Source organism: Bubalus bubalis, chromosome 7 (genome assembly GCF_019923935.1).
Source record: "Bubalus bubalis isolate 160015118507 breed Murrah chromosome 7, NDDB_SH_1, whole genome shotgun sequence".
In the NCBI taxonomy this organism is placed as follows: Eukaryota; Metazoa; Chordata; class Mammalia; order Artiodactyla; family Bovidae; genus Bubalus; species Bubalus bubalis.
Window position 1 is genome coordinate 32,179,463 of NC_059163.1, and position 27,451 is coordinate 32,206,913.

The 27,451-nt window shown below is 36.4% G+C and overlaps 1 protein-coding gene across 1 annotated transcript; it reads left to right on the forward strand.

Annotated features, from left to right (window-relative positions):
• The first annotated feature begins 1,461 nt into the window (after positions 1-1,461).
• On the forward strand, positions 1,462-26,110 carry LOC102397372 (sulfotransferase 1 family member D1-like). The gene is given in 7 exon segments (XM_006071128.2): positions 1,462-1,609; positions 8,301-8,426; positions 9,224-9,321; positions 13,697-13,823; positions 15,269-15,363; positions 23,421-23,601; positions 25,919-26,110. Coding segments are annotated over 7 exon segments (888 nt in total). The 3' UTR covers positions 26,032-26,110.
• Positions 26,111-27,451: the final 1,341 nt, after the last annotated feature.

The window sequence follows — 27,451 nt, forward strand, 5'->3', positions numbered from 1 at the left end:
GGTTATTTCCATGTCTTGGCTGTTGTAAATAATTCTGCAGTGAACATGGGGCTGTATATATCTTTTTAAATTACTGTTTTCATTTTCCTTGATTAGAATACTCAGAATTGGAGTCATATGGTAGTTCAATTTTTTTTTTGATGACTCTCCATACTGTTTTCCATATTATTGCACCAATTTACATTTCCACTAAGGTGCACAAGTGTTCCATTTTCTCCACATTTTCTCCAACACTCTGTTGTTTCTTTGATCACAGTCATCCTGACAAGTATGAGGTGATATGTCATTGTGGTTTTGATTTGCATTTCCCTGACAGTGATTTTGAGCATCTTTTCATGTAACTGTTGGTAATGTACATAATATCTTTAGAAAAATATTTCTTTAGATACCCTGCTCACTTTAAAATCATATTGTCTTTTTTTGCTATTGAGTTGTATGAGTTCTATGTATTTTGGATATTAGCCACTTATTAGATAAATAATTTGAAATTATTTTTCATGTTGCATATTAATTTTGTTACTAGCTTCTTTTGCTGTGCAGAAGCTTTTCAGTTTCGGGTGGAGTCCCACTTTTTTTTTTTTTTTCTTTTTCCTCTTCTGTTACCTTTATTTCTGGTTTCAAATCCAGAAAATCATTTCAAGAGCTTCCAGTCTATGTTTTCTTCTATGAGGTTTATGGTTTTAGGTCTTACATTAGAGTCTTCAATCCATCTTGAGTTAAGTTTTGTGTATGGTGTAAGATAATGGTACCATTTCATTCTTTTGCCTGTAGTTGTTCAGTTTTCCCAACATTATTTCATAAAAAGATTCTCCTTTCCCTACTGTATATTCTTGGCTCTTCCATTGTAAATTAGCTGACCATGCAATGCATTGGTGGAGCACTGTGGTTAAGACACGTTCTCCTGACTTTAAAGTTCAGTAGCTTTATTATAGTGGCACCCCACTCCAGCACTCTTGCCTGGAAAATCCCATGGATGGAGGAGCCTGGTAGGCTGCAGTCCATGGGGTCGCTAAGAGTCAGACACGACTGAGCGACTTCACTTTCACTTTTTCACTTTCATGCATTGGAGAAGGAAATGGCAACCCACTCCAGTGTTCTTGCCTGGAGAATCCCAGGGACGGGGGAGCCTGATGGGCTGCTGTCTATGGGGTCGCACAGAGTCGGACACGACTGAAGCGACTTAGCAGCAGCTTTATTATTTAACATAAACATGTTAAACATTAGTAGCAGCAGCTTTATTATTTAACATAAACATGTAAATGAATTGTGTGATACCTCTTTAGTTTTTATAATACCTTCTTATGCCACTGATTCATAATGCAGAGTCTTGTGACTAGGCTACTTGATCTAGAGTAGTGAAATATCACTTTATTTAATACAATATTAACTTGTTTCTTAATTTGACTGATGTGGTTAAAACAAAGACCTGCTCCTCTTTGCTTAAAATCTAGTCTTTCAAAAATGGACAACAAGCTGGATATATTCAGGAGGGAGTTGGTGGATGTTCAGGGCATCCCTCTCTTTTGGAGCATTGTTGAGGAGTGGTCCCAGGTGGAGTCATTTGAAAGTCGACCAGATGACCTTCTGATCACCACCTATCCCCAATCTGGTAAGATCTTTTCATTTATTTGTACTAGCTAATTGGTTATTGATCCACTTGTGTAAGCCCAATGATCAACAGATCACTTGACAAGGGGATATCTGGAGAGCTGAGGGACAGTTTTAAGTTACACAAAGTCACTTCTTATTTTGAAAGGTCTGCAACTGAGTGGAGGCTATATCTAAGAAGAAATTAATGCTATTGGAATTTCTTTTTAAAGTCAAGCAAAAACAAACTACACAGATAAAGAATTTAAGAACATTAGAATATATATGCACACATAAACTTTCTATACAAATTAAAGTTTAAATATCTTGCTTATTTTAATATTCAAACATATTTTGTAAAACAGTGTTTTGCTATTTCAAACATATTTATTTTGTAAATATGTTTAGAAGTATTCTGACCTGAGACCAAACTAGGGTGGAGGTAATGAAGATAATGGCAACCTCCTACAAAAGGTCCCTTGCACGCACTGATGCACTTAGTGCCCCTGACCTTGCAGCAGTCCAATAAGAACTGGACATGGAACAACAGACTGGTTTCAAATTGGGAAAGGAGTACACCAAGGCTGTATATTGTCACCCTGCTTATTTAATTATATACAGAATACCTCATGAAAAATGCTGGGCTGGATGAAGCACAAGCTGGAATCAAGATTGCCGGGAGAAATATCAATAATCTCAGATACACTGATAACACCACCTTTAAGGCAGAAAGTGAAGGAGAGCTAAAGAGCCTCTTGATGAAAGTGAAAGAGGAGAGTTAAAAAGTTGGCTTAAAACTCAATATTCAGAAAACTAAGATCATGGCATCTGGTCCCATCACTTCATGGCAAATAGATGGGGAAATAATGGAAACAGTGACTTTACTTTTTTGGGCTCTAAAATCATTGCAGATGGTGACTGCAGCCATGAAACTAAAAGACACTTGCTCCTTGGAATAAATGCTATGACCAAACTAGACAGCATATTAAAAAGCAGAGACATAACTTTACCAACAAAGGTCCGTCTACTCACAGCTATGGTTTTTCCAGTAGTCATGTATGGATGTGAGAGTTGGACTATAAAGAAAGCTGAGCACCAAAGAAATGATGCTTTTGAACTGTGGTGTTGGAGAAGACTCTTGAGAGTCCCTTGGACTGCAAGGAGATCCAACCAGTCCATCCTAAAGGAGATCAGTCCTGAATATTCATTGGAAGGACTGATCCTGTAGCTGAAACTCCAATACTTTGGCCACCTGATGCAAAGAACTAACTCATTGGAAAGGACCCTGATGCTGGGAAAGATTGTAGATGGGAGGAGAAGGTGATGACAAAGGATGAGATGGTTGGATGGCATCACTGACCTGATAGCCATGAGTTTGAGCAAACTCTGGAAGAAAGTGAAGGACAGGGAAGCCTGGCATGCTGCAGTCCATGAAGTCACAAAGAGTTGGACATGGCTGAGAGACTGAACTGAACTGAATTTAGATGTATTTTGCTCTAAGCAAAATACCTTCTGACTTTAGTATACAATTTCAGAAAGGAGATTTAATATAACAATAAAAATCAATAATTTTTTAACTTCCCTAGTGGTTCAGTGGTTAAGAATCTCCCTGCCAATGCAGGGGACATGAGTTGCATCCCTGGTTCTGAAAGATTACATGTGCAATGGGGCCACTAAGCTCATGATCCACAATTACTGAGCCCGCACTCTAGAGCCTATATGCTGCAACTCCTGAGCCTGCATTCTGCAACTGCTGAAGCCCACACACCAAGGGCCTGTGCTCTGCAACAAGAGAAACCACTGCGGTGAGAAGCCCATGCCCCACAACAAAGAGTGGCCCCCACAACAAAAACCCAAGATAGCTAAAAATAAGGTAAACAAATAACTTTTTTAAAAGAATCAATATCTTGTATTTCTCAAAAACATATATGACTGAATCACTTTGTTGTACACATGAAACTAACACAATATTTTAAATCAACCATACTTCAATTTAAAAATGTGTATTCCTTCAGATCTTTTTATGATAGCTTTCCACTTTACCCAGTGTTAGATATATAGAAAGGTATCAGAGAGATGGGGCTCTCTCTTGCCTTTTATCCAGTTAATTTACTTGCACTCATAATCAACCAACTGTCCTGATTACAGAACTCTCTAAAGTCAATTTTCCTTTATATTCCTGCTTCATTTTTTAAAAGAATTGAGGAAAATAAAATTTTAATAAGTATACTGACTACCGATCTTTTTTTTTAGATTATAAATATTAAAACTACCTCAAAGCTATATGTTACAGGTCCTAGGAGGAAAGCCCTGAAAAGCTTGGGGGATTCTAATGTGCCAAAATTACAAACATTGCATGAGAATATAGGGTTCCTACTAGGAAGTAAACAAATGTATTATGCAGACCTTCATAGACATGAAAAATATGTTTCTTTTAGCAAAAGCTTGCTTTTCCTATCTCTTGTCACTATTATAGAAAAGAGCTGTACACCAAGCTCAAATTGTTTAGGACCAAATCTACTTTACATTTCTTTGTTGAAGTATAAGCTTAGGAAAGGAAATATAGTCACTGATAACATATGTGTTCTTTTGTTTCTGCTTTTTTTTTGATATATTCACAAGCAGCAATACATTAAGTCAACCTTTGTTTTGTTTTATTTTTAATTTTTATTGGAGTGCAGTTGATTTACAATGTTGTGTTAGTTTTGGGTATATAGCACAGTGAATCAATTATACATATATTCACTCTTGTTTTTAGATTCTTCTTCCCTATAGATCATTACAGAGTATTGAGTTGAGTTCCCTGAGCTATATGGTAGATCTTTATTAGGTATCACTCTTCTATATAACATATATTTATATATATAAATATATAATACTGTGCATATATCAATCCCAATAACTCAATTTATCCCTCGCTCCCCCTTTTCCCCCTAGTAACCATAAGTTTGCTTTCTACATCTGTGATCCTATTTCTGTTTTGTAAATAAGCTCATTTTTACTGTTTTTGTTGTTGTTGTTGTTTGGATTCCATATATAAGTGATAACATATGGTATCTGTCTTTGTCTGACTTACTTAACTCAGTATGTCAATCTCTAGGTCTATCCATGTTGCTGTAAATTGAATTATTTCATTGTTTTTTATGGTTAGCCCATAGTCCATTGTGTATATGTACTGCACCTTCTTTATCCATTTCTCAGTTGATGGACATGTAGGTTGTTGTATATATGTACTACAGTAGGAATAGTCCATTGTATTAGACCACTAGTCCTCCCCAGGTGGTGCTAGTGGTAAAGAACCTGCCTGCAAATGCAGGAGACATAAAAGATGTGGGTTTGATCCCTGGTCAGGAAGATCCCCTGGAGGAGGGCATGGCAATCCATTTCAGTATTCTTGCCTGGAGAATCCCATGGACAGAAGAGCCTGGCAGGCTACACACAGTAGAATCGCAGAGTTGGACACGACTAAAGCAACTTAGCATGCACACATATATGTGCTACATAGTCCAGTGGAATAGTAGTCCATTGTATATATGTGTTATATCTTCTTTATCCATTCTTATGTTGATGGACATGTAGGTTGCTTTTATGTCCTGGCTATTATAAACATAGTGCTGCAATGAACATTAGCTGCATGTATCTGTTCAGATTATAATTTTCTCTGGATATACTGGACAAATATATATACTGCACAAATATAAATCAATGGGATAGGATAGAAAGCCCAGAGACACATCAACACACCTATGGTCACCTAATCTATGACAAAGGAAGCAAGAATATACAATGGAGAAAAGATAGTCTTTTCAATAAATGGTTCTGGGAAAACTGAAAAACTACATGTAAACAAAGAAATTAGAATACTTCTTAACACCACACAATAACATAAACTCAAAATGGATCAAAGATCTAAATGTGAGGCTGGACACTATAAAACTCTTTAAGGTAAATAGGCAGAATACTCTCAGACATAAATTTTAGCAGGATCTTTTCTGAGTCATCTCCTAGGATAATGAAAATAAAAACGAAAATAAACAAATGGAGCCTAATTAAACTGAAAAGCATTTGCACAGCAAAGGAAAATATAAACAAAATGAAAAGATAGCCTTCACAATGAGAGAAAATACAGTATTTACAAAAGAAACAACCAACAAGGGATTAATCTCCAAAATATGCAAAAAGCTCATGCAGCTCAAAACAAAAAAAAAAAAACAAAAAAAAAACACAAAAAAACCCCCAATAACCTAACCATTTGTTAATTTTTGTTTTTATTTCCACTACTCAAGGAGGTATATCAAAAATGATCTTGCTGCAATTTATGTCTGCTGCTGCTAAGTCGCTTCAGTCGTGTCCGACTCTGTGTGATCCCATAGACGGCAGCCCACTAGGCTCCTCTGTCCCTGGGATTCTCCAGGCAAGCATACTGGAGTGGGTTGCCATTTCCTTCTCCAATGCCTGAAAGTGGAAAGTGAAAGTGAAGTCGCTCAGTTGTGCCTGACTCTTAGCGACCCCATGGACTGGATCCCACCAGGCTCCTCCATCCATGGGATTTTCCAGGCAAGAGTACTGGAGTGGGGTGCCATTGCCTTCTCTGATTTATGTCTGAGAGTGTTCTAATTATGTTTTCCTTTAAGAGTTTTAAAGTATCCAGCCTTACATTTAGGTCTTCAATCCATTTTTAATTTATTTTTGCATATGGTGTTAAGGGGGCTTCCCTGGTGGCTCAGTGGTTAAAAAAAAAAAAAAAATCCACCTATCAATGAAGGAGATGCAGATTCAATCCCTGGGTCTGGAAGATCTCCTGGAGAAGGAAATGGCAACCCACTCCAATATTCTTGCCTGGGAAATCCCACAGAGAGAGGAACCTGGCAGGCTACAGTCCATGGAGCCTAGTGGGCTACAGTCCATCACAAAGAGTTGGGCATGACTTAGCAACAAACAACAATAACAAACGATATTTGGGAGCATTCTAAAGACAATTTTTGGAAGCTATCATTATTCAAACAGTTCATCTATGAAAGGAATCCTTGAAGGTGAACTTTTTCTGGCATAGTAAGAGCTAAATGGCTTCATATAAATTAATCCTATGCTCTTTATTCCTGTTATTTTCTTTTTAGTTCATTTCCTTTACAATCTATTGAGATTACATCTTAAAATTACTAATATATCGGTGCCCTGTTGATTTTTTTTATAAAAAGTTTCAAGTTAATGAACTCATTAATGAGCTAAACCATATGCTATTTTTTCAAATATTGTGGAAAGTAAACATTTACAGTTCAAACCATAAATTGGCATCTTTTTCAATCAGAGTTCATTGGCCACCATTTGAACCACCCACTAATAGGAAATATAATGTGCTATATTGTACTTTGGCACTTAGGTCTCTTTTTCTCCCACTCATGAATCATCGCTTAAGCCAAAACCATTTGCTGTCATTTAGTCACTAAGTTGTGTCTGAATCTTTGCGACCCCATGGAGCATAGGCCACCAGGCATTTCTGTCCATGGGATTTCCCAGGAAAGAATACTGCAGTGAGTTGCTACTTCATTCTCCAGGGGATCTTCCTGATAGAAGGATCAAATCTGCATTTCCTGAAATATCAGGCAGATTCTTTACCACATGAGGGAAGCCCAAGCCGAAATCAGACCAAGCAACAAAATGTTCAAGGGTGATAATGATTTGACTCATCTTTTTCTTAGTACTATAATTGTCTATGTAGAAGGATAGAGGAGAGAGACTCATGCTCATGATGTAGGGACAAGGAAGAGGAAGAGTTGTCTACAAGAAAGGACTGAATAGTAAGGAAGTCTAAAGTATTTAAAGTTGCATCTACAGACAGATCATTCTTCAGAAATGCTGTGTGCACAGATCAGTTATTTAATTTGTATATTTAGTTTCGATCTACGATTATGCAATTTAGAGACTATCATTACACACTGGGTAAAGAGGAAGAGGATAGAAACAATTAATAAAGTATTTTTCTCCTAGGTACTACGATGTTTGTTTTGTTTGTTTGTTTAGCAGTGCCTCAATACCCTGTTCATTGAGTGCCGTAGACAATTAGGTAGACCATATTCTCATACACTTAGGTCCATTTCTCAAAAGACCAGCGAGGCACAAACTCAGAAAGATCAGAGTGACTTGGTATGCCCTGCTCATTCAGAATCCATTGTCTTTTGTTGATGAATGACACATGAGTCTCTATGGATGCATTTACAATGTCTTCTTTGTTTCCCTTGTTCACCATTCCACCAAATGTTGAACATTTTTACCTGAAGTGCTCTTTTGTCCTCAAAACTAATAATCTTTTTATTTAAATAGGAAATATACAAGTTGCTGGTCAGATTCACTAAATGTGACTAATTCCCTCATCCATTTCACCCAGGAGGATATGCTATTGCTATTTAAATTCTGTCTCCTTAAAAAGTCATGCTTACGTCCTTTGCCTGCCTTACTCTTATGGTTATTTTAATCAGATTTTAGACATATAGATACACATACATATGTACACAATACATATGTATATGTTCAAGATAGATACTGATATCTCCTAAGAAAAGAGATACTGATATTTCCTATCTCCTAGGAAAACAGAATGCAAATGAAGAACACATTTTTTTTAAATATATTACAGTACTTCTCTACCTCTATTAACCCTTTCATATACTTTTTAATACAGAAGTTTTCAGTTTCTTTGATTCTTTTTTCCTCAGGAGCAACCTGGATTAGTGAAATATTGGATTTGATCTATAACAATGGGGATGTGGAGAAATGTAAAAGAGATGCAATATACAAACGAGTGCCATTCATGGAATTAATAATTCCAAGACTTACAAATGGTAATTTCTCTTAATGTTCCTTTTCTGTATAGGATTAAATCCCCATTTTTGTGGTGTTTGAAAGTATTGTCATGGAAAATGATACAAACAGAGCTTGCACAGTTGAATCATAAGTGTCTACAATAAAAGAGTAAGAATTTGGCTATGCCAATACTCTTATTATAGTCAACTTCCACCCAAAGATAATATCTACATATGAGGACATTTTAATGAGTATATTAAAGCTTTCAACATTTAAATAATGTGTGATCATTATATGTAGAAAATTCGGTGTTTGATTCATTATAGAATCATGTCTACTATTATCTACTGATGTTCACAGACTCAAAGAAAATGATGATGGGAATATGTGGTTTTGTATTATTAAAATATTTAAAATTAGTCCTCGATCTCATGGCTTAATTTGATTTTAAGATTTGAATATAAAAAAGCTGGAAAGAGATTTTGAAGTCCTGTAGTTAAATTTTCCCATACTGTAAATAAGTAAAAGAGGAAGATAAATGAAGGAAAAACTTGGACAACTAGCACTTGACTTACTGCCTCAGCAAGCCTTTTATCTGAGGATTTATAGACACTTATAAAGATAATAAGCCCCATTATTTACAAATAAAAAATCCTAGCTCACCAGAATTTATCAGTTTTTACTTTATTGCGGATCTCAGAAGTATATGAGGATATGTAGTCATATATCCATTTCAAGTCACATAGTGGAATTAATGTTTACAAAGTCTTAGGTTATATTTTAATTAACCTTATGATTCCATATTTAAAATGTAGTTTAACTTTTATGCTTGCAGGTGTTGAGGACTTGAATGATATGCGGTCTCCTAGATTAGTGAAAACACACCTACCTGTCCAACTTCTCCCTTCTTCATTTTGGAAAAATAACTGCAAGGTAGCAAATTTTTAAAACAGCAAACTTTATGTTGTGATTACTTTGACTAATTATGCAGAAATTAAGATGGGAAATTGCAATCCCTGGATAAATCATTGAAAAAGTAATAATTTTGTCCATATATCCCAAGGATTAAAATAATACCACTGGACACAAGTGCTATAGATAAAGGATTATTCTCAGTGCCCAAACACTGAGAATCACTCAGGCTTTCTCGTTTCTAAAATGCCTTCTTGTCTAAATCCCTTCACTCATTGCTTTTAAACAATGGATGTTTAAATAATCCAGAACTCCTTCATTAACTCAGTATAATTTTAATTTACCAATATGAACTTATATATAATTTATAACATATAGCATATTATAATTTATAACATTTCCCTGATGGCTCAGTGGTAAAGAATCCACCTGCCAAATAGGAAAGGGATGTTGGATCCTGGGTTGAGAAAATTCCCTTGAGAAGGAAATGGCAACCCACTCCAGTATTTTTGCAGGGGAAATCCCATGGAGAGAGGAGCCTAGTGGGCTGCAATCCATGGGGTGGCAAAAGAACTGGACATAACTTAGTGACTAAACAACAGCAAAATATTACATTGCAGGTTTAGCTAACTACTATATTATGGACTTCACTGGTTGCTCAATGGTAAAGAATCTGCCTGCCAATATGAGACACTGGTTCAATCCCTGGGTCAGGAAGATCCCCTGGTGAAGGAAATGGCAACTCATTCCAGTATTCTTGCCTGGGAAATCCAGTGGACAAAAGAGCCTAGGGGGCTACAGTCTATGGGGTTGGACATGACTTACAACAATGGACTTGTTGTAACAACAATGGATTTGTTTCAAGCTACCTTTTTAATAAGTATTTTAATTCATGTAATGTTTATAGTGGAAAGTACATAAATGCTAAGGATATGGATTGACGAGTTTTCACAAAGTGAGCATACCCATGAAATTAGACCCCAGAACAAGAAATTAACCAAGGAATTGAATGAGGAATAGAGCCGGATAAAGCTCTATTCCTGTGCACTTCCAGACAGGAACCCATCCCCATTTGCAGAGATAATCACTATTTGTGAATGTTTTCATCATAAAGTGATTTGCCTGTTTTTCTTGTAAAGTTATTCTCTTGAATGTTTCAGTTCAGTCAGTTCAGTCACTCAGTAGTGTCCGACTCTTTGCGACCCCATGAATTGCAGCACGCCAGGCCTCCCTGTCCATCACCAACTCCCGGAGTTCACTCAGACTCACGTCCATCGAGTCAGTGATACCATCCAGCCATCTCATCCTCTGTCATCCCCTTCTCCTCCTGCCCCCAATCTCTCACAGCATCAGAGTCTTTTCCAATGAGTCAACTCTTCGCATGAGGTGGTCAAAGTACTGGAGTTTCAGCTTTAGCTTATTCCATTTAATGTAATATCTGTGGGATCAATTCTTACCATGCTTGTTATTTTGCTTTTGTCTTGGTTTCCTTAATATAGACGTGTTTACATCATAAATTGTGGTATCATGAGCAAAAGTAGCTCACTAGAGATGCAAATTCTCAGGCCCAAATCCAACCTTACTGAATCAGAAATTATGGGCTTAGGGTCCAGCAATCTGAGTTTTAATAAGACCTCCAAGCATATTTGGTTCATATTAACATTTGAGAACCACTGATGTTAGGCATTCTAATATGTACATGTGAATATTCCACAAATTACTTATTCATGGTATAATTGATGGACAGTTGGGTTGTTGTTTATTGTCAGTAATAAAAATAGTTCTGCAGTGTAAATTCTTAGGCAAATATAAAATAGCACATATATGTATACATTTCTCTTAGTTACATATCTTGGGATAGTACTGCATCTTAAAGTGTGCATTTGTCCAGCTTTAGAAAAAAATTTTCCAATTTCTTTTCCAAGCATATGCACTAGTGTACACTTTGATCAGTAGTATATGAGTCTAAGTTCTCCATGTCCTCATGAATCCAAAATATAGCTAAAAATATTTACTTTTAGCCATACTGGTAAATGGTGGCAAACTGGTGGCATCTCATTGTGGTTTTACTTTATATTTCCCTAATGATGAATTCTTTTAAGCAACTTTACATAGCTTAGATATCACCTTTTCTGAGGTATGTGTATAAATCCTTTGCCTTTTTCTAAAGGGGCTTCTTTCTTTTTGATTATTAAACTAGAAGTTCTCCATATAGTCTTAATATAAGTCTTTTCATGAGATAATTTAATTTCTTTATGTCTTACTCTGTTTTTTTTTTCTTTTTTAACTTTCTCAGCAATATCTTTTAAAGAAGTTTTTAATTTTGGCGTTGGTGGATATATCAGTTTTTTCTTTATGATTGGAGCTTTCTGTAATTGTTTAAAATCTCATCCCCCAAATCATGAATATATTCTCCCTTCTGTTTGCCTCTAGAGGTTTTATTGCTTCAATTACCACCTTTATATAAAAATATCTGTTTAATACCTATAACATAAGTAGTAATGTTCTTTTTTAAAAAAAATTGATATAATAATTTTCTTTCTCTATGACCACATTATGCAAAGGTTTAAAAAGTCAGGGACTTCTGGTCCATAAGAGCATATAGTCTTATAGAATATATCAAATACTGTGGAAAAGACAGCCAAAATATACATATATATATATATATATATATGAAAAAATAATTACATATCAGCAAGGTAAGTGCCAATACACGAAGTAAAGATTCTCTGGGGCAAAGTAGTTTCTCTCTCTCTCTCTGGCTATGCTGCACAACTTGTAGCAACTTAGTTCCCAAACGAAGGATAGAGCCCCGTGCCCCCTGCTGTGGAAGCACAGGGTCCTAACCACTGGACTACAAAGGAAGTCCTGAAAGAAGTCTCATAAATGAAGGAAAATTTTGATCAACATCTTAAAGAAAAAGTAGGAGATTTTCAGATTAACAAGGTCAGTTTAGAAAAAGAAAACTATATGTACATAGCCTAACATGTGAAACAGCAAGGCATGAGGTTCCACAAATGGTTTAATGTAGTTGGAAAATGAATCTGGAAAGCTAGACAGTCACCAGACCTGTAGATCTGAGAAAGGTGTTTTGAGCATGTCTTTATCATGGCATCTTTAATAGAATGAGCAAAACAGCAGTTGTTTTTCAGCTGTAGTTTTTCTTTTGAAAAATTGATTGATTATACTTTCACTTATATTATCCAAAATATTTTTGTATGTGTGTTTGTGTCTACCTTTGTTTTTCATTCAAAATCTAATTAAAACAAATGTGATAAGGAAGTAAGGAAATAGTTTATCACCTTAAATCTAGAAGTAAAAACTCACAGAAGCTCCCAGAAATACCTTGGTATTAGGAGAATTGGGGAATATCTCTGAGAGCCTTTTATCTACATTTCTATCTACAAACTTCATTAAAGAAATAGACGTGGTGATGATAAGAAAGCAGTTGATTCATCACCATGATCTCTCAGTATTGAAACAGAAAGCAATTGAGAATGTTTGCAAAGTTTAGCATTTTCTCAAGAAATTATATCAGCAACGCAGTCCAAACTCTAAACTTTTGAAAAGTCCCTTTCCACTCGTGTCACTTCTTTCTTCTTTCTAAGCCTGTCCAGAATACGAGAACTACCAGTGGTATGGGATTATAAAAGTTCCCATTTCCTTTCTCCATAAGTTGGAAAAGAAGAAGAAAACTCAGATTCTATTTAGATGAAAGATTTCTTCCTGAAATACATTTTTACTTAGAAATATATTTACTGTATAAGTGGCTAGGGCTTCAGTGTTTTCAGGTGTGCTTTTTCAGGGGATAAGTAGGCTTAATGGACTTTATAGGATTTGCCAGCAAGGCATAGCAATATCACTTTTATTGAGAAATGTATTCAAAATGTCTGCCTTCAAACATACTTGACATCTTAATACATAAATTTTACTCCCATGTCAATCATTATAAACAGCAATGATCGTTACGTACATTGATTAAATGTACCCAAATAATAGTTTCTTTTCAATAAAAGGTCAGGTGTTTTTTCAGCTTTATAAATTTGCTTTTTCCTTTCATTATTAGTTTTAACAAGTTATACAGAGAAATATTCTCAATTTAAGAGCAAGTTTAGTTCATTCTTAAAATTCAATATTTACTGTAATTCTTATTATACTTGGTTTTCTATGTGTTAAGAGATGTTCTTCTTTCGAAAGACTAAAGACAAATCAGGGAAGTGAGATATGAGAAGTTTTTGTGTTATATATAGTCATGAATATACTATGTCAGAATATAAATATAAAGCTTAGGTTATCTTTAAAAAAAGGAAAATAAACATTCTGCCAGGGTAAGCAAAAAAATACAAATGATTAAAGAATATAAATGAAATGATGATTTTTCCCTCTCTCCCCACAGACGGTCTATGTGGCATGAAATGCTAAAGATGTTGCCGTGTCTTACTGTTATTTTTACCAGATGGCAAAAATGCATCCAGATCCGGGTACCTGGGAGGAATTCCTAGATAAATTCATGACTGGAAAGAGTAAGTCTAAATCTTATTTTAATGATAGAGTTCTGTTGTGAAAAATCTTTTTACAAGGAGATACAAGGTTTAAATACAAATCTTATATTTATTATAAACCTAATATATGCCCAACATTCTACTAGTGTATGAAGAAGATAGACAAAGCAAAAGATAAAACATATAGCCTCTTCCCTTTAAAGACTTTTGGGGAATATGAGACTTACTGAGTCATCAATCCTAAGTCTCTGTTTTGTTACTGCTTAGCGACCACTGATAAGCACTTTCTTACTGTCCCTCCCCTTGTATTGTTTTGATTTTGTACATATCTTCTGGACTTTTCTTTTCTCTACCATTCCTCCATTTTTATTATATAAACTGAAAATTCTAGAGTGAAAATTTTATATTCAAGTCTTTGTTCTTCTACAGAGCCTCTTTTAGGAAACATGTTCATGCCTATGGTAGTAACTCTATGCTTCTTCCACATCCCATTCTTAACCTCTCAATCCCTGTCTTTCTCTCCCTCTCCCTCTCCTATGAACTTCAATACCACTTACCTTCTGTGCTACTTAGTATCTGCCATCTTGCTCTTGTAATTTTAGTTTTATTTATTTGTAGCTGTATCTTTTTGCTAGGCCTGTCATAGCAAAGTACCACAGACTGAATGGCTTAAACAACTCACATTTATTTTCTCACAGTTCTGAAGGTTAGACATCCAAGATAAAGGTGTACTCAGGGTTGATTTCTGAGGCTTTTCTTCTTGTCTTGTAGGTGACCATCTTCTCCCTGTATCTTCATATGGTCTCATTGTACACGCTTGTTGTAATTTCCTGATGACCTCTGAACCTCCTTTAGGGTCATCCTTGAAGAAAGAAGCATGTTCGCAGCCACGTGGCTCTATTGGTTTATTTCTTGCCTGTAGGGACCCAGAAGTCTAACAGTCTTCTGACATTTCATCCTGCCACTGTCCTTTCAGTGCAAACTGGCAGTGTTTTCACTGAGATAACTAATTGTATCTTTAAGTCACACACTGAACCTCTTTGATGAATTCTGCCAATCACATCCTTGGTGTTTTTTCCAGAGCATGCTTTCTCAGATCTTTTTGCAATATGGATAAGCTGAGAATTTTCTAAATCTTCGATTTCTAGTTCCTTTTTGCCTAATAACTACTTCTTCAGTTTATTTCCCAAATCAGTTGTAGTCTGAAGTACTAGTGATCAGGACTTCAACATAAGAATTTCAGGGGACACAATTCATCATGTAACAGAAGTATTTCATCCTTTCTAAGATTGTTAAGTTGGGTGAGAACAGGAGTTATTTGATATGTTTCTCTTATCTTACCGCCCCTCATTCCTGAACTAATAAGTAATCATCCTGATGTGTGATGATGACTGGGAATAATGTTGAACAATTCTTTACTTCATGTAAATATTTTAATTATGTGATCATTTTATGTCTCCATTTAGTGGCTTTTGGTTCTTGGTATGACCATGTTAAGGGCTGGTGGGAGAAGAAAAAAGATTATCGCATACTTTATCTGTTCTATGAAGACATGAAAGAGGTAAGAGCAAACTACTATTGCTTCATTTTTAAGGAAACCTAAGATTCATCTTTGTATCACACTTTCTTTTCTTTTTGATCTATAAATATGAGTAATATGTGTGTGCTAAGTCACTTCAGTCTTTTCAGACTCTTTGCGACTCTATAGACTGGAAGCATTCAGGAACTAGACCACTCAGGTATGACCTAAATCAAATCCCTTATGAGTATACAGTGGAAGTGACAAGCAGATTCAAAAGAGTAGATCTGATAGACAGAGTGCCTGAAGAACTATGGATGGAGGTTCGTGACATTGTAGAGGAGACAGGGATCAAGACCATCCCCCAAAAAAGAAATGAAAAAAATCAAAATGGTTGTCTGAGGAGGCCTTACAAATAGCTGTGAAAAGAAAAGAAGTGAAAAGCAAAGGAGAAAAGGAAAGATATACCCATTTGAATGCAGAGTTCCAAAGAATAGCAAGGAGAGATAAGAAAGCCTTCTTCAGTGATCAGTGCAAAGAAATAGAGGAAAACAATAGAATGGGAAAGACTAGAGATCTCTTCAAGAAAATTAGAGATACCAAGGGAACATTTCATGCAAAGATGGGCACAATAAAGGACAGAAATGGTATGGACCTAACAGAAGCAGAAGATATTAAGAAGAGGTAGCAAGAATACCCAGAAGAACTATACAAAAAAGACCTTCATGATCCAGATAATCATGATGGTGTGATCACTCACCTAGAACCAGACATCCTGGAATGTGAAGTCAAGTGGACCTTAAGAAGCATCAACACAAACAAAGCTAGTGAAGGTGATGGAATTCCAGTTGAGCTATTTCAAATCCTAAAACATGATGCTGTGAAAGTGCTGCACTCAATATGTCAGCACATTTGGAAAACTCAGCAGTGGCCACAGGACTGGAAAAGGTCAGTTTTCATTCCAATCCCAAAGAAAGGCAATGCCAAAGAATGCTCAAACTACTGCACAATTGCACTCATCTCACATGCTAGCAAAGTAATGCTCAAAATTCTCCAAGCCAGGCTTCAACAGTTCATGAACTGTGAACTGCCAGATGTTCAAGCTGGTTTTAGAAAAGGGAGAGGAACCAGAGATCAAATTGCCAACATCTGCTGGATCATTGAAAAAGCAACAGGGTTCCAGAAAAACATCTGTTTCTGCTTTATTGACTATACCAAAGCCTTTGACTGTGTGGATCACAGCAAACTGTGGAAAATTCTGAAAGAGATGGGAATACCAGACCATCTGACTTGCTTCCTGAGAAATCTGTGTGCAGATCAAGAAGCAATAGTTCGAACTGGACATGAAACAACAGACTGTTTCCAAATCGGGAAAGGAGTACGTCAAGGCTATATTTTATCACCCTGCTTATTTAACTTCTATGCAGAGTATGTCATGTGAAATGCCAGGCTGGATGAAGCACAAGTTGGAATCAAGATTGCCGGGAGAAATATCAATAACCTCAGATATGTAGATGATACCACACTTATGGAAGAAAGTGAGGAAGAACTAAAGAGCCTCTTGATGAAAGAGGAGAGTGAAATGTTGGCTTAAAACTCAACATTCAGAAAACTAAGATCATGGCATCTGGTCCCATCACTACATGGCAAATAGATAGGGAAACAATGGAAACAGTGAGAGACTTTATTTTTTTGGTCTCCAAAATCACTGCAGATGGTGACTGCAGCCATGAAATTAAAAAATGCTTGCTCCTTGGAAAAAAAGCTATGACCAATCTAGACAGCATATTAAAAAGTAGAGACATTACTTTGCCAACAAAATTCCATCTAGTCACAGCTATAGTTTTTCCAGTAGTCATGTATGGATGGGAGAGTTGGACTATAAAGAAAGCTGAGTGCCAAAGAATTGATGCTTTTGAACTGTGGTGTTGGAGAGACTCTTGAGTATCCCTTGCACAGCAAGGAGATCCAACCAGTCCATCCTAAAGAAAATCAATCTTGAATATGCATTGGAAAGACTGATACTGAAGCTGAAACTCCAATACTTTGGCTGCCTGATGCAAAGAACTGACTCACTGGAAAAGACCCAGATGCTGGGAAAGATTGAAGGCAGGAAAAAAAGGGGACGACAGGGAATGAGTTGGTTGGATGGCATCACCGACTCAATGGACATGAGTTTGAGTAGGCTCTGGGAGCTGGTGATGGACAGAGAAGTCTGGCATGGTGCAGTCAATGGGGTCTCTAAGAGTCAGACATGACTGAGCAACTAAAATGAACTGAACTGGACCAGAACCCACAAAGTTCCTCTGTCCATGAGACTCTCTAGGGAAGGATACTGAAGTGAGTTGCAATTTTCCTTCTCCAGGGGATCTTTGCCAACCAGGGGTCCAACCAATGTCTCTGTCTCCTGCTTTAGGAGGTGATTTGTTTGTTTGTTTAATTCTAGCACCATCTGGCAAGTCCTCATGACTAATCTTCTGTTCTATTAATTCAGCCTTGAAACTTGATCTTTTACTTAATCTACTCCTTTCTGCTAATACTGTCTTCTACTCTAGGTCAGCCAACTGTCTTGATATATTTGAACTAATTTTGCTTCTATTATTCACTCAGAGAGAATGATCTTAAAATCTAAATCAAAGTATGTCCACTCTCTTCTAATAATCTCTCAGTGACTTCTGTCTCTGCTGCTGTTATTTAGTCACTAAGTTTTGTCTGACTCTCTATGACCCCATGGACTTTAGCCCACCAAGTACCTCTGTCCATTGAATATTCCAGGCAAGAATACTGGAGTGGGTTGCCATTTCCTTCTTCAGGGTATCTTCCTGACCCAAGGATGAAACCTGTGTCTCCTGCTGGGGATTCTTTAGCCTGGATGAGCCACCAGGGAAGCCCCAAAACATAAAACATTAAGATAATTTATAGATTTGCACATTATTTAGTCCCTGTCTGTCTCTCCAATCTCTTCTGATGCCATTTTTCATTTCTCAAAAAATTGAGCTTACTTGAAACATTTTCCCTACTATTTTTAGATTAACCTCTTCTCATGCTTCATGTCTTAGGTATTACCTCTCCACAGAGCTCTTTCATGTTGACAAGGTCAGATAACTTATCTTTTGTCTACTAAAATCTCTTTTGCTGCTATTGTTATTTTCATAGTATCGACCACTTCTAATTACTTTATGTATATGTTTATTTATGGTTTTTTAGTCTCCTATACTATTATGGCAAGGACATTGGGGAAGCAATGTAATTTTTATTATGTAATGTCTAAAACATATAACTTTTATTTTTTCTTCTTCAGTTTAATCATTAGCATTGAAAATAATTCATGCTACAATTTGATTGAAAACTTACTCTGTCCTGATCATTTAAGCAATTCATTTAAGAAATGTTTCTCATCTCTTAAAATGAATGTCTCTCAGAGAACCTGTCCACACCTAAATTCCTTTGGATGACTATTATTCATTCATCTCTTATTTGAGAAATCTATTCCACACACAGCCCCTAAAGAAACTACCTTACCCATCTAAGGCAACCCTCACTGGCAGATTTGCTAGTCAAATTCTCAGCTTCCCATGCATCCTGTTTAAACCACTTTGCACTTGCCACTCTAAATTATGGGGTGGTATATTATCCTAATTATGGGACAAGAAGCAACAAATAGAGATTGAAGATGATAAGCATTATCTTGAAAGAGAAGTTTCCACATTAGGTCATAATAAGGTCTTTGAGCTAAGGAAGTTTTGTTTTTGTTGGTTAGTCGCTAAGTTGTGTTTGGCTCTTTGCAACCCCATGGACTGAAGCCTGCCAGGTTACTCCATCCATGGGATGTCCCAGGCAAGAATACTGGAGTGGGTTGCCATTTCCTATTCCAAGGAATTTGAATCTTCTCAAATATGGGAGGAGAATCTACATCTTCTGTCAGAAAAAGCTCAAAATTAATCAAGGGTTCCAGTGTCTCTGTTATCAGATCTGCCCGAAATATTACCATTCCAAGCCTTCTCCACCCTTTCCCCTCACTCTTCCATGTACCTTTCACATGATAGACTAGTCACAACTGGGGATTCAACTTTCATAGTAATTCTTCCGCTTGAAGAATTAGGGTGTGTATCTTATTGCTACCATGTTAAGTTCTGCAGTTATAAGAAATAGATTCTATTAGAGCCACCACAGAAACTCTCTGGTTCTGTTTCCATGAATTGAGATGGATGTCTTAGGAAAGTGAAAGCTCAGATTGTTTTCTGGCTGATACCATCAGTTCACTAAGATTATGGCTCTCTGTTTCAGTCTGGTTTAGAGCGTCAAGAAGAACACTTCCCCAGTGGGTAGCAGGGCACAAGCTATTTGATCTGAATGCAACTCTTTCATTATATCTAACATGCTCTTCTAGGGCCAGTCCTGATGCATAGAGAAGGAAAGTCACAAGGAATACATTAAATGGATCTCTCCTCTTCATTATTGTCTCTTTCTCTTCCCTACCAGTCCTTGGGCTGGAAAGTGCACAGGTTTTTATTTTACTGTCCTCATATACTCAGACTATCAAAATATGTATTTAAGTGTGAGAGGTAGAAAGAATATCTTTTTTCTAATATAAGAGATTTCTCTGAGAGGCATATCTATTCGTTATTTTATCAAGATATAATTGACATATAATATTAGTTTCAGGTGTACAACAGAATAATTCAATATCTGTCTACAGTATAAAATACCACCACAATAAGTCTAATTGATATCCATCACAACACAGAGTTATATACATATCTTTTCTTATGATGAGAATATTTAGATATACTCTCTCTGCAACTTTAAAACTTATAACAGAATATTATTGACTATGGTTAACCATTATTCCTAGCCTTAGAAAACTTTCAGCTTTTCACCATTGAGTATGTTAGCTCTGGACTTATATGTGGCCTTAATTTTGCTGATGTATGTTCTTTCTCTATTCCCTTTGTTAAGAGTTCTTAATCATAAATCAGTGTTAAATTTTGTCAAATGATTTTTTCTGCATCTATTGAGATGATCATGTGATTTATATTCTTGATTTTGTTAATGTGATGTATCACATTGATTGATTTGCAGATGTTGAAACATTTATGCATCCCCAGAATAAATCTCACTTAATTATAGCATCAGTTCAGTTCAGTTCAGTCGCTCTGTCATGTCCGACTCATTGCGACCCCACGAATTGCAGCACGCCAGGCCTCCCTGTCCATCACCAACTCCTGGAGTTCACTCAAACACACATCCATCGATTCGGTGATGCCATCCAGCCATCTCGTCCTCTGCCATCCCCTTTTCCTCCTGCCCCCAATCCCTCCCAGCATCAAAGTCTTTTCCAATGAGTCAACTCTTCGCATGAGGTGGCCAAAGTACTGGAGTTTGAGCTTTAGCATCATTCCTTCCAAAGAACACCCAGGATTGATCTCCTTTAGAATGGACTGGTTGGATCTCCTTGCTGGGCAAGGGACTCTCAGGAGTCTTCTCCAACACCACAGTTCAAAAGCATCAATTCTTCACAGTCCAACTCTCACATCCATACATGACTACTGGAAAAACCATAGCCTTGACTAGACAGACCTTTGTTGGCAAAGTAATGTCTCTGCTTTTGAATATGCTGTCTAGGTTGGTCATAACTTTCCTTCCAAGGAGTAAGCGTCTTTTAATTTCATGGCTGCAATCTCCATCTGCAGTGATTTCGGAGCCCAGAAAAATAAAGTCAGCCACTGTTTCGACTATTTCCCCATCTATTTCCCATGAAGTGATGGGACCAGATGCCATGATCTTAGTTTTTTGAATGCTGAGCTTTAAGCCAACTTTTTCACTCTCCTCTTTCACTTTCATCAAGAGGCTTTTGAGTTCCTCTTCACTTTCTGCCATAAGGGTGGTGTCATCTGCATATCTGAGGTTATTGATATTTCTCCCTGCAATCTTCATTCCAGCTTGTGCTTCTTCCAGCCCAGCATTTCTCATGATGTACTCTGCATATAAGTTAAATAAGCAGGGTGACAATATACAGCCTTGACATACTCCTTTTCTTATTTGGAACCAGTCTGTTTTTCCATGTCCTGTTCTAACTGTTGCTTCCTGACCTGCATATAGGTTTCTTAAGAGGCAAGTCAGGTGGACTGGTATTCCCATCTCTTTCAGAATTTTCTACAGTTTATTGTGATCCACACAGTCAAAGGCTTTGGCATAGTCAATAAAGCAGATATAGATGTTTTTCTGGAACTCTCTTGCTTTTTCCATGATCCAGCGGATGTTGGCAATTTGATCTCTGGTTCCTCTGTCTTTTCTAAAACCAGCTTGAACATCTGGAAGTTCATGGTTCACGTATTGCTGAAGCCTGGCTTGGAGTATTTTGAGCATTACTTTACTCACGTGTGAGATGAGTGCAATTGTGTGGTAGTTTGAGCATTCTTTGGCATTGCCTTTCTTTGGGATTGGAATGAAAACTGACCTTTTCCAGTCCTGTGGCCACTGCTGAGTTTTCCAAATGTGCTGGCATATTGAGTGCAGCACTTTCACAGCATCATCTTTCAGGATTTGAAATAGCTCAACTGGAATTCTATCACTTCCACTAGCTTTGTTCATAGTGAAGCTTTCTAAGGCCCACTTGACTTCACATTCCAGGATGTCTGGCTCTAGGTGAGTGATCACACCATCATGATTATCTTGGTCGTGAAGATCTTTTTTGTATAGTTCTTCTGCGTATTCTTACCACCTCTTCTTAACCCACTTCCAACAACACAAGAGAAGACTCTACACATGAAAATCACCAGATGGTCAACACTGAAATCAGATTGATTATATTCTTTGCAGCCAAAGATGGAGAAACTCTATACAGTCAGCAAAAACAAGACCAGGAGCTGACTGTGGCTCAGATCATGAACTCCTTATAGCCAAATTCAGACTTAAATTGAAGAAAGTATGGAAGATCACTAGACCATTCAGGTATGACCTAAATCAAATCCCTTATGATTATACAGTGGAAGTGAGAAATAGATTTAAGGGACTAGATCTGATAGATAGAGTGCCTGATGAACTATGGACGGAGGTTCGTGACTGTACAGGAGACAGGGATCAAGACCATCCCCATGGAAAAGAAATGCAAAAAAGCAAAATGGCTGTCTGGGGAGGCCTTACAAATAGCTGTGAAAAGAAGAGAAGTGAAAAGCAAAGGAGAAAAGGAAAGATATAAGCATCTGAATGCAGAGTTCCAAAGAATAGCAAGAAGAGATAAGAAAGCCTTCCTCAGTGACCAATGCAAAGAAACAGAGGAAAACAACAGAATGGGAAAGACTAGACATCTCTTCAAGAAAATTAAGGATATGAAGGGAACATTTCATGCAAAGATGGGCTCCATAAAGGACAGAAATGGTATGATTATAACATGATCCTTTTAATGTGCTGTTGAATTTAGTTGGCCAGTATTTTGTTCATGTTTTTTGCACTGATATTCACCAGAGATACTGACTTGCAATTTTCATTTCTGATACTCTACTTGTCTAGCTTTGTTGTCTGGATAAGGCAGGCTTCATAAAATGTGTTTGGAAGTATTCTCTTAGCTTCTACTTTTTGGAAGAGTTTGAAAAATATTCATATTAATTCTTCTTTAAATGCTTGGTGGAAATCTATTCTTAATATTAGATATGCTATAAAAAGAAGATAAAGGGGTTTTGAAAATTTCATCTTGTCATAATTATATCTTATCTTAATTATACCTTGCCATAATATCATAGGGCTTCCCTGGTGGCTCAGTCTGTAAAGAATCCACCTGCGATGCAGGAGACCCAAGTTTGTTTTATCACCATCTATTATTCTACAGGATAATTCTACTTTTGAAAGTGAAAAGTTGAATATTGACCTATTTTTTTTTCCATTTTTTGAAACAAATCTTACCTCTTCCTTTTAGCAGATAGTTGCCTGGTATAATCAAGAATAGGATTATACACTTGGGAAAGGAAAATGAAAAGGCCACATAAAACTATAAAAATATTTCCTCTGCCACATTGATATGTGGGTCCTTATAAAATGCATTGCTTACTTCATGACTAAATCTACCTGAGATAATCCTGTTTCTTTATAACATTTTTTAGGATCCAAAGTGTGAAATTCGGAAGTTATTAAAATTTCTAGATAAAGACCTTCCAGAAGAAACTGTGGATAAAATCCTCTATCATAGCTCCTTTGATATGATGAAGCAAAATCCTAGTGCAAATTATACCACTATGCCAAAATTTTGTATGGACCATTCTGTGTCTCCCTTCATGAGAAAAGGTAGCTTTATATACATTATATATTAGCTTCTATACAGATTGATAGTAATATTATGGGTATTGTATGTAGGCAGATAAGAACAGTATCAAAGTAAATGGGAAGAGATAGTATGTTGGGGAGAAAGTTTTATGAAAAAAATTGTTAAAGGAAATAATTCATGGCAAAAATATTTATTATTATTGTAAGTCTAACATGTAAGACAAGCTTTCTAATAAAAAATGTTTATTCAAGAATCTATGTGTTGATAAGTATAGATTTTTGGCATTCAGTGATGTATCAGAAGGATGACTGTTATTTGTCTGAATTATCTAGATATTCTTCATATTCCCTAAAATTTTTGCTGTGGTTGGTAACTAGCTTAAATAATGTTGGGAATAAATTAATGAAAAGTGAAAGTGAAGTCACTCAGTCGTGTCCGACTCTTTGTGACCCCATGGACTGTAGCCTACCAGGCTCCTCTGTCCATGGGATTTTCAAGGCAAGAGTACTGGAGTGGGTTACCATGAAAGAAAATCCAATTCCTTGAGATTGTTTCTATGATTATGATAAATCATTGCATACTCAAGTATTGAACTGTAGTCAACATTTTGCACAAAATATTCCTTTACTGAATATATGTTGAGTTGAAGTGTGTGTGTGTGTGTGTGTGTGTGTGTATGGTTGAATGGCATCACCAACTCAACAGACATGAATTTGAGCAAAATCTGGAAGATGGTGAAGGACAGGGAAGCCTGGAATGCTGTAGTTGGACATGACTAAGTGACTGAACAAAATGTGTGTGTATGTCTTTGTCCTTATGATGAGACTGATTGATAAATTCTGTTAGTTGTGTATGCATTAGTCATCTTTGCTGAAACAAACAACCCCAAGAATCTCAGTAGCTTAGGGATTTGTTTTTTGTTTAATATTGTTGTGTGTTGGCCAACTGTGGCTGCAGCAATTTTGTTCATTTCTTTTTGACTCTGATTAGGTTTGCTTGACTCTCATGGGCTCTGCCTCTTGTGTCTTCTCTTTCTGAAACCCAGACTGAAAGAGCTGCCCTTTTGTGAGCTATGCCCTCAAAAAAGAGAGAAAGACCAAGAAAGATGTTGGAAACTTGCCAGGCCCTTTAAAGTTTCTGTTCAGATGTGCTATATACCACATACATTCAAATCCTTTGGCCAAAGCATACAAAAAATCCAAGCCCAAAGTTAATGAGGCAAGGAGGAATCACACAACACGCTACAATGGACATAGGTGTAAAATCTTTTTACAGTGAAGAAGAGAGTAAATATTAATATAATCTAAGACAGTTTTGGAGGAACAGATGTTTTGACAAGAACCTATAAAGGCACTATTATAGGAAATTGTAATTATAATGCATCAGTACATTCTAGAGATCTTTTTAGGAGGTTAGGAACTGTGCAATGGATAAGCCTTGCTGGGAATATCTGGATCTTGGCCAGGTATGATTTTGCCTCCCAGGGGATGGATGTTTGAGAACATTTGAAGTCATTGCTGGTGATCATGACTAAGGGTTCGCTGTTGGCTTCCAATGTATAGAGGCTAAGAATGGTGCTAAAACCTCCCACAATGCACAGGACAACCCCCACATCCTCCCCAGCAAAGAACTGGCTGACTTCAAATATCAACAGTGGAGACATACATAAATAAAATGTCAAGGTTAAGAAGTCCTAGGCCAGACTGATGGTTGTTTTGGCATGTTTTCTTCATTTTTTCTCTAAAACTGGGTTTCCAAATGTGTCTTCTTAATTGCCCTATGAAAATGACATTATTTCTATCAGATATGCATTATAAATACTACTTCCTATTTCTTCCTTTAAGGTTTTAGATGTGGTTAGTATCACGAAGATTGAAAGAAAAATACAATAATAATGAAATAGATTTAATTACATTGAATATAGTAGTTTCTAAATATTACTTGATCATAGAAACTTTTTAATAAATTATCATTTTACACTGGAAAAGATAGTTTTAAAATGTCTGAAAAGTTCTCTGGTCCTTTATTAATCAAGCTCTTAAAATCAAAGAGTAAAGATTTTGAGACATTGGATTTTTCTCTCAGTGATATTTCCTGAAGCTATTCAACAAGTTATTTCTTTATATAAGATATTGGAAAAACCCATGGAGATTTTTGGAAAATTAGGAAGATCTAAGAGTCTGGGAGTGGGAGTAGGAGGTGAAGAACAGAATTATGGAGTAGATATGGCAGTATAAAGTTAGAGGTCTAAAAATACAAGCTAGTAATTAAGCTTAAAATTGATATTAGAAATTTTTAACATTAGTTTAAAATTTACCATCTCATCTTTCTTTTCAGGTGTTTCAGGAGACTGGAAAAATCAGTTTACTGTAGCCCAGTATGAAAGATTTGAAGAAGATTATGAAAAGAAAATGAAAGGGTCTACATTGCAATTTCATTCAGAGATCTAAGAAATACTTGCTCTTTTTCCAGTTGCTTTAGTTATGTGTAATGTTTCCCTATTTACTGACATTAGTGTTTTATAATAGAATATTCAAAGATTTCAGAGTTTGCATATGAAAGATCAGCATTGTTTTATTATTTTAACTACCTTCTACAATGTTTTTATTATGCTTTATTATTCCTAAAGACTAAATAAAATTAAGTCTAAAAATTTATAATTGTACTTTCTTTTTTAAATTTAAGGCCTGCATTGATGGACTGGTAAGGAAGATATTTAACAAAATCTTCAAGATAGATGGATTAGACCCAAAATACCCTCTTAAGAAGGCATTATATTCTCTTCATTGTATGCTTAGAATGTTATCAGCATAATAAAATATCAATGACATTTTTGTGTATTTCCTTAGAGTGTTTACTGAATAGTTTATTAGTCATGGTCTTCTACTCTTATAGTTTATACATTAATAATCTAAAAGTAATCAATAAACATATATTACCAAAGTATGTAATAATAATAATTCATTAGTTACTATCAGAGATAAAAATCAATAGTGAGTCATCATAGTATTGCTGCGTCGCTTCAGTCGTGTCTGACTCTGTGCGACCTCATGGACTGCAGCCTACCAGGCTTCTCCGTCCATGGGATTCTCCAAGCAAGAACACTGGAGTGGGTTGCCATTTCCTTCTCCAATGCATGAAAGTGGAAAGTGAAAGTGAAGTCGCTCAGTTGTGTCTGACTCGTAGCGACCCCATGGACTGCAGCCTACCAGGCTCTTCTGTCCATGGGATTTTTCCAGGCAAGAGTACTGGAGTGGGGTGCCATTGCCTTCTCCCATCATAGTATAAAGCTCATTAATATTTATTAACTACTTCCTATGTATAAATAGGGCTTCCCTGGTGGCTTAGATGGTAAAGAATTCACTTGCAATGCGGGAGAGACCTGGGTTTGATCCCTGGGTTGGGAAGATCCCTTGGAGGAGGTCATGGCAACCCACTCCAGTATTCTTGCCTGGAGAATTCCCAAGGACAGAGAAGCCTGGTGGGCTATAGTTCATGAGGTCACAAAGAGTCGGACTCAACTGAGTGACTAAAAATGTATAAATAACATATATATGTATAAATAACATATATATGTATAAATAACATATATATGTATAAAAAAGGTAACTTAGAGATAACAAAGAATTCAAAGAACTTTAATCCAGACTTGGAATAAAAAGAAAATATAGATAACTAATTGTAAGAAAGATTAACAAACATTTGGTCCTACTCAAAATGTCCATAAGACATTTGGTCCTGTTCAAAAGATCCACAGGCACTTTTGATCTATGCCAAATGGTTTTGAATATGACCAAATATAAAGTTGGCTCAGTTGGTAAAGAATCCATCTGTAATGCAGGAGACCTGAGTTCGATCTCTGAGTTGGGA